Below are 11233 nucleotides of genomic sequence, written 5' to 3'. Positions count from 1 at the left end.
AAACATTAGAAACTATGTTGAAAGACATGTTGAAGCAATTTACTGAAACGGAGCAGCTCTCATGTAATAGTCCAATTAAAGTTTTAACCTTGGAACGGTGTCAATAAAACAACTTAAAAATGTTAAAAACACAATGGTATATTTACCACAGGAAAGTTATTCTGTTGATTATCTAGAAAACTCTAGAATAAACACATATGCTAATGGAATTCTGAGTATGTTTTCCTTGTTGCTTCTTCATTGTTTCAGACTTCACTGCTTATGCGTTTGGTTTAACCCATTTTGCTATGTGATTTTTATCGGGACTGGAATGAAAATATCGATTTTCCAGATTTTCTCAGTGTTGATTCTTAAACCTCACAATTGAGCTTTTTAGCAGGCAACATTACTATAACTGTAGCACGAAAGAAAATCATGAATAAACATTAGAAACTATGTTGAAAGACATGTTGAAGCAATTTACTGAAACGGAGCAGCTCTCATGTAATAGTCCAATTAAAGTTTTAACCTTGGAACGGTGTCAATAAAACAACTTAAAAATGTTAAAAACACAATGGTATATTTACCACAGGAAAGTTATTCTGTTGATTATCTAGAAAACTCTAGAATAAACACATATGCCCTTTTTTATAAACTCCATTTTTTTATTTGCGATATTATACCCTAATTATATAAATATATTGAATATAAAAATATATTTTTCTGTTTTAGGTAAAGAGCATTCAGTCCATCAGATGCCACCATAAAACATATTACAGCCAATGTAATTATGCTCCTTCATTTGATGAAGTTGTGTCTCGAGATAATGCACCTGATCAGGATTATTATGTGAGTGTCGGATGGTTATAAAATCAGTTCAGATTTCAGTATTACTTGAGAAGATACACACCATTTTAGCAATGAACTGTAATTGAATAAAAAAAATATATATATATATATATATATATATATATATATATATATATATATTTATTTATATATATATATATATATACTGCATATATACAGTGGATACGGAAAGTATTCATACCCCCGGTAAATATGATCAAAAATGTCTGTAAAAAATAAATCTTTCATTCAACATTTTTTATCTTTCATTAAAAAAATGAAGTAAAGAAGTAAAATAATTGGTAACACTTTACTTGAAGGGGTGTGCATAAGACTGACATGACACCTTCATAATCATGACATGGCAGATGTCATAAATATGAAGGAGGTCTTATGCATGTTTATGACAACTGTCATTGTCATCTCAAACAATGTCATATTTGCATTAAAAATGTCATAATTGAGCGAATGACACTTAATGACAGTTGTCATAAACATGCATAAGACCTCCTTCATATTTATGACATGTGTCATGTCATGATTATGACGGTGTCATGTCTGTCTTATGCACACCCCTTCAAGTAAAGTGTTACCAAATAATTCAAATTGGGGGGGAAATCACATTATGAAATAAATGTTTTTCTCCAAAACACGTTGGCCACAATTATTGATACCCCTAGAATGTTTTATGAATAAAATATCTCTGAAGTATATTCCCATTATTATTTACCTTTTTTTAGCACACCAGGGGGACTAGGAACATGAAATTGTCCAGCTATGACTTCTTGTTTCACAGGATTTTAAATATGAGGAAACAAAAAGGCCAAATTCCCTTAATCATCCATCACAATGAGTAAAAACAAAGAATAAAGTTCTGATGTGCAGCAAAAGATTGTTGAACATCACAAAATAGAAAGTGGCTGTAAGAAAATATCTAAAGAATTGAAAATACCCATTTTGACCATCAGGGCAATAATTAAGAATTTATAATCAAGTAAAAATGTTACAAATCTGCCAGGAAGAGGACGTGTGTCTATATAATCTTAATGCACAGTGAGGAGGATGGTTTGAGTGGCCAAAGACTCTTCAAGGATCAAAGATGGAGAATTGCAGAGATTAGTTGAGTCTTGGGGGTCAGAAAGCCTATTAAAAAAAAAAAAAAATCAAACAACCCCTACATCACCACATGTTGATTGGGAGGGTTTCAAGAAAAATGCTCCTCGCTCCTCCAAAAACAAACTCCAGCATATTCAGTGGTCAGAGATGACTGGAACTTCAAACAACACTGGGTTCTGTGGTCAGATAAAACTAAAAAAAGAGCTTTTTGGCAGCAAACACGCTAGATGGGTTTGGTGAACACAAGGATAAAAAGTACCCCATGTGTACAATTTAATATACCACTGGATCTTTAATGTTGTGAGCCTATTTTTCTGCTGGAGGTCCTGGACTTCTTATTCAGATACATGGCATCGTGGATTCTATCAAATATCAACGGATAAAAAAATCCAAACTGGGCGGCTTCTGCTAGAAATCTTATAATGGGCCGTGGTTGGATCTTCCATCAATCCAAAACAAACATCAAAATCAACACAAAAATGTGTTTCGGAGCACAAAAAGCATCTGCCATGAGCGTCCCAGTCCCCTGACCTGATGAGTGGAGGGAACTGAAGAGAAGAAGCACCAACATGGATCTGGGAATCTGAAGGATCTGGAGAGATTCTGTATGAAGGAATGATCGCTGATCTCTTGTCAGGTGTTCTCCAAACTCATCAGGCATTATAGGAGAAGACTCAGAGCTGTTATCTTGGCAAAAGGAGATTGCAAAAAGGTATTTACTAAAAGGGTATGAATAATTGTGGCCAACGTGTTTTGGAGAAAAACATTTATTTCATAATGTGATTTCCCCCCAATTTGAATTATTTTACTTCCATGAAAGGTTAGAATTTTGCCAATATTTTGAACGAAAGATCACATTTTTTGAATGAAAGATTTATTTTTTACAGCCATTTTTGATCATATTTACCAGGGGTGTAAATACTTTCCGTACCCACTATATATATATATATATATATATATATATATATATATATATATATTACAAAAGTGTACATTTATCTTCCTGTATCCACCTTGGGTCCGTGGTGATCGTTGTCCACCTCACTGTCACTCTTCTGTCTGATTACAGAAAAATAATTCAATACTTTCTTGAGGAATATGTTTTGTAAAGGAACAGAAAAATATTGTATTTAATTAGGTACTCATCAAAGCATCTTTTTGAGAAAAATTTAAAGACACTTAAAAGTATAAACAACATTTCCTAAACACATCTCTGCATGAAGCGACTGAACTGTCAGCTTTGATTGAAATACTGGCTTATTTAACCCTCCCAGTCCCTCCCAACCTAATGTGTCTTCAGTGCAGTCTAGTGTATGAGTAGATGTTATGAATAAAATGTGCATACTGCAAAAATGTGTTTCACGCTGATTAGTCATTGTTTCAGTCTGTTAATGGACTAGTCATTTACATTTCCGCAACTTGTTTATTGACTTGTTAATTGCGATTTGCTGTGGAATATGCGACAATCAGGTCCAGTCGGTTCGGTGTCTTCCTGGTCGGGTTCAGGTCGGTGAAAAAGTTGATGATGTGTACTAAAGGTCTTGTACTCACGGTCGCACCTATAGTCACGTCACGCTGAGGCGTTCCCCATAGTGTCCTCTGGACGCAGTGCGAGTTCCCATCTGAAGAGAACATGCACACACTGCCTTTGCCAAAGCTCACAGGTGCCATCTTGTGCCCATTATATCCTAATTCAGCAGCCATATCACCATGTATCCCAAGACTGGTTGTCCACTGAAGCTAAGCAGGATTGAGCCTGATCAGTACCTGTATGGGAGACCTCCTGAGAAAACTAGGTTTCTGCTGGAAGAGGTGTTAGTGAGGCCAGCAGGGGGCGCTCACCTTGTGGTCTGTGTGGGTCCTAACGACCCATTAAAGTGATGGGGACACTATGCTGTCAAAAAGCACCATCCTTTGATGAGATGTTAAACCGAGGTCCTGACTCTCTGTGGTGATTTATAATCTCAGGATGTCCTTAGTAAAAGAGTAGGAGTTTAACCCCGATATCCTGGCCAAATTTGCCCATTGACCTCTGTCAATCATCTTGGCCTCCTAATCATCCCCACACTGTAAAATCTAATTATCTAGACTTACTTAAAAAAACAAACATTTACTTCATATTTACTCTTGACTTACTATAGCTACCATTGTTGTTACCATTGTTGTGTTTTGCATGCTATATTTTGAAGTCTGTGTGGTCAATTGCAAGATATTGTGACAAATATAGAGGGATTATATCAACCCATAATCAACCCAAACGTTTATGTTGTAAGTGTTAACAACAAAATTGTAAAAGATCATTATTCGACATGAAAAATAGGCTAGTTAATGATTTAGTTAGAAGTTAGGTCACCTTTTTAGGCAACCTGTTTATTACTTCCCTTTCTTTGAAACCAAACAACAGTGATTTCTTGTTGCAAGGCTGCATCAATAGAAAGAGAATTACAATAATAGAAATGAAGTTCCAAGTGCCCAACTAAAGAGAACACTGATCATCATAGTGGTGAGTTTTAGGAAGTCAGCTTGTGCAATGTTCTTTCGAATATTTCAGTTGTATTGACAATTCAACATTTAAGATGACTGGAAAATGAGTGAATGCAACTAGAGATAAATGTAACGAAAACAACTCTAAGCATATTATTTATTTTTGTTTGCTCACATACACACACTGTTTGTCATCCTGATTATGTTTCCTGTCAGCATCTTTCACATTGTTGGTAAGTACTGAAAATATCTAATGGTACAGTTGTTTCCTTGTGCATTCAGGTTTCTTTGTGTTTCAGGTGTGATGGAATTTTTCTGCACCAACTGGTTAGTCATAATGTAGAATGTTTGACTGGCATGACTAATATCCTGACTTTGACCCCTCATATTTTGTTAAGTTTTTTTGAGACAATCTTCTCTTATTTTTATAAAATAATACAGGAGTACTGTTGGTCTATACACTGAGAGACTTTTCACTGACTGGTGTTTATCATTCCCTAAAGTCCACTTTAAGTTTGAATGTTTGGAAAAAGGGTCAAACAAAATATATACGCAAAAAGTAATATATAAAAATGAGGAAGGCTAGACAAAATGTTTCAAAGACATCTTTAATGTGACTTTCTTTTTACAAAAACAACATAGTTGAAAACTGTTAGTTGTAATAAAAGTCAACTCTTGGTATTTACAAGTCCTGTAGAAACAACTGTGTACAGAAAGCATTGATTTCTCATTATAAGCAGCAGTCATTTACATGTTCTTTGTTTCATTTGTATTAAATCCAATCATTGATGCTCACCAAAGAAAAGTTTAGCTAGACCAGCTCTCAGATAACTCAGAGCGTCTTTATTGGCTTCTTCAGCCACAGCGGTTCTCCTCATTTCCTCCAGCTCTCGGACCCAGTCTTCTTTCCCAGCCTCCCTCACTCTGGGGATGAAGAAGTCCAGATGCTGAAGAGTGAAGGCCGAGTCTGGCTTTAATGCGATCTGAGACAGATTCTTGATGGTCTGGTAAGCTTCGGACAGAAGATTTGACTTTTGGGTTTCAATCTCCTTCAGATCTTTGTCAAGATCATCCATTAAAACCAAATATGTCTTTGTTTGTTCCTGAGCTTTTTGATATTGCTTTTTTATAGAGTCAAATTCCATCATAAAGCTCGAGGTGCTGACGATGTATTTCTTGTTTTCTTTGACGTGTTTGCTGTGGTGACACTTCCCTGTGCACACGGTACAGTAACCTTTTTTCATGACTTCACATTTGCTGGGATCAGAAACCCACCAGCAGTCAATCTCATGGCAGTTTTCCTCACAGACGGTGCAGATCGTCGCTTTCCTGCTCTTCCATGAAGCACTTTCAATGAGGACCTTCATTTTGACAGTCTTTTTTACTTTAATGGTAAAGTTTTTACACTCCTCAATCTTTTTCTTGTTTTCTATCACTGCCCGCTGGATCTGAAGTTTTTCATCCTTTTTCAGCTCTTTCTCATGAATTCGCAGCTGTAAGTTGCACATGGACGCTTCTAATGTAATGCGTTCTATCAGGACATCTGAAGTCAACTCTAAACTTCTTCTGTTCTTTAGAGTCAGAGACTGAAGGAAGTCCTTCATGCCATCCATGCTGTCCTCCCAGGCGTCTCTTTGAGCACGAACTCGACGCTCTCCAGTGTGACGGGCGTCAGCCTGCCGGTTGTTGAATAAGAAATGAACAGGTTGGTTATTGTGGTCTCGTCTGCAGGGGATTCTAGCTTTATTAATGGCACCAAGGACGTTTTTGGCTGGCAGACCATCAGAGTGTGTGATTAGAAACACAATGTTGTTCACAATGTCTTTTCCAAACAAAGACAGAATTGAACTGATGATGTAATGCTGTCTGTCCGAGAGGCGATTCTTAGACGCTTGTGTCACAAAACACACAGCGTCGACTGCACACACTCCATGATTACTCTGAAAGAGCATATATAAATTCTCAGCAACTTCCAGATCTTTTTCCAGTCCTCTAGTGTCTCCGTATCCTGGAGTATCAATGATGGTGAGAGATATGGGATTCTTTAAAGGACAGACCTCATACATGGTGATTTCAGAGGTTTGTGATTCTGATTGGTCTCCGGCTTCTTCTTCTGTGATTTCATACCACATTTCATCCTCAAACTTCACTCCCAGTAAGTAGTTGACCATGGTGTTGATGAGAGTCGTCTTACCAGCGCCGGTTTCTCCCACCAGCAGAACAATTTTATTTCGTTTACTGGTGTCTTTGTACCCATAAGTCCATTTTCTGACTTTTCCATGATCATCAAGCACTTTTCTCTCAGTATGCAGACGGTATCGTTTTGGAGGTCCTCCATGAATAAGAGTTGGTCTGCGTGGTGGAAGTCTCGGCTTTCTGTAAAACAAGGAGGTACATTTTTCTCAACATAGTTGCACAGCAAGAATTTATGACTAGAAATGTCTAATAAAAACAGACATCCAAGATTAAGGCAAGTCAATTTATTTGTATAGCGGATATCATATTTCACAGTTTCATGATGTTACGAATCTCCTTTTTGTCCAAATTTAACATTTAAGAACATTGGCAATAGTATAGTTTACTTTTGACTGTAAAGCAGTTAGTTTTTTCTCTGTTGTGTGATTTGAGGCTATATGTTTGTGTAATGGACGTAGGACAGTAAGAGCTTTGCGTGTAAACCTTACTCCCCTGGCCTCAAAAGGCGTGCTAGTGACTGATGCTAGCAGCTGCGGTCTTTAGCGCCTTGTTAGCGCACCCTCCAGAGACCCTGTTTCGAATTGAATTTGGTGCCGTGACCCGGATGGGTTTAGGGGGTGAGTGTAACGGATGTAGGCCAGTAAGAGCTGAGCGTGTAAAACCTCACTCCCCTGGCCTCAAGAGGCACCTTAGAGACTGTGATCTTCAGCGTCCTTGTTAGTGCGCCTGCCTCCCACACTGGAGACCCTGGTTCGAATCCCTCTCAGAGCGGGGCGAGTATACGACCGGCTTCATACAGATATGAAAATGTTCACATTTAATTTATTCTTTTTAAACATAATAACCGTAATAATAATGTTCCAAGATACATTGTTTCAAACAGGGAAGCACCTCTAAATAATTTTCAAATCATGCTGCCATGATAAGTTTCTATTGCAAGTCACTCGCGGGGCATTCAGTGTAATGAAGGGTTTGAAACTGTGTGGCTAAATTTGAAATAACATACTAAACTACTATATCTGTATTTCTCCATGGTTTTATAAGGCAGATATGAGAGTAGCATGCTAGTATATTATCCTGAAATCAGCCGAGGTGTGGTTTTGACTCTTGACGTCATTTGCGGTTCTTGTGTTATTTGCTTTTAGTATTTCCGGTTGGTCCTATAGTGGAATTCTGAGTATTTTTTCCTTGTTGCTACTTCATTGTTTCAGACTGCACTTCTTATGTGTTTTGATTTATCAAATTTTATTTATGCTTTGTCAAAATTATTATTTTTTTTATTCTTTTTTACAATCTCTATTTTGATTCTCAAATCTTAAGATTATAGTTTAAAGCTGCCGTCGGCAACATTTTTTTGATCAAATTCAGTGAAATTGACACTATAATCCGACAGAACAACATAAATAAGGTGGTTTTAGAAAAAAAAACGAGCTTCTAACTCCACCTGGAGCGTGTTATTTGTTTTGCAAAAATCCACCGCTCCCGCTTCATCAGGTCCAATCAGCGCAGGGGGGTGTGAGATCTGACTGTCAATCACAGGTCGTGCACACGCGTCAGATTCCCTCTCCCTCGCGCAGACGCGCACGTTACAATATCACATGCACACGACACACCTGAAGTTCGCCTGAAGATTGTAGGAAGCGTGATGGCGGAGAGAAAATCTACTAACAAGCTTCCAATTCCTCGGTTATTGCTATCTATGGATAGATTAGCCAGGGCAGCCTACTTCCGAGTCCATGGTGTTGATCGATGCTGAAGAGACGGGTGTTCACAGAAAATCAGGTACACACGCACTGACGATGGGCCACTCAATCTGCCAGACTTGCCGACTGCAGCTTTAACTTAACTTAAATGTATTTGTAGCTCCTCCCATCCAGTAATCACAAAAATCGTGTGATTTTAAATAAGAAACTTAATTAGCTTTCATATTCTGTCAGTTATCATGAATTTCAAACAATAAATGTGTTTTGACGCTCTTTAATATGTCGTGACAGATCGCAGTGGTCGCTCATCAGTTCAAGCGGCACGTGAACCGATCATCTTCCTTCTACTCAGGAAATCTAAACTAATGAACCTAGGGTTGCCAGGTTTGCATAACAAAACCAGCCCAATTGCTATTTAATACCCGCGCAATCACGGCCAAACCCGCCCAATCACATTCCGGAAGGGGTTTCCCTGTAAAAAGCACTTTCCGGCGGTGGTGGTTTGGCATTGTTGCAGGAAAACCACAGACATGGCAACACACAGACCAACTAACTGAAACTTATCAGCATGTAATCGTCCGATCAATGTTTTAACTGCGGAACGGTTACAACAAAACAGCTAAAAACTTAGAAGTGAGCATTTTTTATACATATTTGCCCTATATTGTAAATGCATTATATATTTACTTAACCTATTAGTGATATCTTAATTATTTTAATATTGAATAAATCTGTCATAAAGATTTTTTTTATGAAAACTACCTTGTGTGCAATTTAAATGTTTGTACACATAAATGTTACACAATGTTACATATAAATGTATACAAAAATGTTTGTATGGTTAGTTTAAAGCATTAGTTGGGAGAGTTTTAAATGCCCTTCAGGACCAAACTAATCTTAACAGCCTTTAGTTTCTAAAATAGCATCTTTGTTTTAAAATAAACCAGATATGACCACTAGATTAATTTCAACACAAATACTGTAATTTTCTCAAATTTCTATTTAAAAATATGAAAATACATTATTAATCACAGACACACTCATTATTCATAACATTCATAACATTGACATGTTCGCTGTTTTTAATCAATGATCAAGTTACTTAGTCATAAGAAAGTATTTCAAAGCATTTTTTTTTTTTTTTTCTGTTTTGGGCAAAGACCTTTCCATCCACCAGAAGGCGCCATAAAACACGTTACAGCCAATGAAATCCTTTAGTTGATCAAGTTTTGTCTTTGTAATGACAGGATCATCATGTGAGAGTTGGGTTGTTATAAAATCACTTCAAATTTCATTATCTCTAATGAAGATACACACCATTTTAGCGATTAAGCAACTTACATTTTATTTTGTTAAAAGTACATTTATCCTGTAGAAAACATGAATTTCATCTCACCCGGGATTCATGGCGATCGCTGGAATAAACGTGTCCACCTCACAGAAGACTGTCACTCTCCAGTCGGATTACAGCAAAACAGTTCAATCCTTTCTAGATGAATATGATGTTTTTTTAATTTAATAACAATTACTAATCAGTAAAGCGTCTATTTGAGGAATGTTATTCCATCAAAATATTTTGAGACACAGTTTTGCTATTAAGCATAAACAATGAATATCCCTACACACCAGTCTCTGCTGAATTGTCGGCTTTGAAGGAAATACTGGTTTATTTAAAAGCCGAACAAGCTAAAGTCCCTCCCAGCCAAATGAGTCCTCTAGTGTCTGATTATGAATGAAATGCCAGGAATGATATGTTTATGTGTCCATATGCAGAAATATTTTTTCACCCTCATTTATTCATACAGTTAATGGACTAGTGTAATTTGTTTACTCTGCATGTTTTTGTTCACGAAATTTACCTGTGTACATATTTGATAGAGTAGTCTTCTTAGAAGCAATTAGGAATGTAAAAAAAAATTAAAAATACTTGTACTTAAAAAAATTAAAATATTGTTATTTTCAATTTTCAATAGTTTTCAACATCTCCATGCAGCAAGACTATTATTTTAGGCATTTTCTACTTTTCTCACAAACATGTTTATTAGCAGCAGCATTTGAACAGCAACAGTTACATTAATGGCATCCTTCTATGATTGTGTTTTAGTTTTTTTCTTGTAATGCATTGCAACTTAAAGTTTAGAGTAAAAAGAAAACAAGAATTATATAATTAGAAAGCTGCTTGAATTTTACTTTACTGCATAAAACTCATGTGTTTGTGGGTTAAAGTGACTGAAATGCTGTTTTAACTGGAAACATCACTTAAAACATGTCATTGCCATTGATTTGTCTCAGGATGCACACAGTAATGTTTTTGTCTATGGCACGTTTATATGTCCTAGTTGAACTAAGGCCTAATCCTGGCGTTATCTAAGCCCTGTCTGTGAAACCAGGCCTTATTTTCTTCCTCATTCTATGATCAGAATCCAGATAAGATCAGAAAAAGTGTACATTTACTGGAGTTTAGAGCAGATGGACTGATGTTAATCTTGTAGATTATCATGGTTTTTAATGTATTTTTAATCAAGTATTTTAAATGTAGGCTAGAAATTATTGCTGAATATGTGGTATATATGTGCCACATATAACAGGTTTTTCTGTTTTATAATTCTTTAAAAACTGTATTTATAATCAAAGTATATTCAAAACATTCATCTGTGATCATCATGATCATGCAGTTTATTAGTACCTAATTTCTGTGGTTGGAAAATGTCCTGCTGTGTTTAGTTTCTATTTCACTACAGGAATGTCAAAAATCAGATCAAGGTTGAATGATTAGTTTCACAAAAAAGACCTTAAGAAAAAAAAAAAGTTTATATTTTGGGCGGTTCATCTGTGACTTTCTGACTCTGGGATACTGAAACAACTCATACAAATGTGTGTAACAACTTCCAGTGTTTTTTACTTGT

The 11233-nt window shown here is 36.4% G+C and overlaps 1 protein-coding gene across 1 annotated transcript; it reads right to left on the bottom strand.

Annotated features, from left to right (window-relative positions):
- Nucleotides 1-5025: 5025 nt before the first annotated feature.
- Nucleotides 5026-9972, bottom strand: LOC311288328 (uncharacterized protein). Its single transcript, XM_084405666.1, has 2 exons — nt 9724-9972; nt 5026-6804 (listed from the first exon to the last, which is right to left on the bottom strand). The coding sequence occupies exons 1-2, from the start codon at nt 9732-9734 to the stop codon at nt 5211-5213; spliced, it is 1605 nt and encodes a 534-aa protein (XP_084261792.1). The 5' UTR covers nt 9735-9972; the 3' UTR covers nt 5026-5210.
- Nucleotides 9973-11233: the final 1261 nt, after the last annotated feature.

Source organism: Rutilus rutilus (genome assembly GCF_951802725.1).
Source record: "Rutilus rutilus genome assembly, chromosome: 3".
Classification (NCBI taxonomy): Eukaryota; Metazoa; Chordata; class Actinopteri; order Cypriniformes; family Leuciscidae; genus Rutilus; species Rutilus rutilus.
The sequence above is the reverse complement of the archived record's forward strand: the minus strand, read 5'-3'. Positions and strand labels throughout refer to the sequence as shown.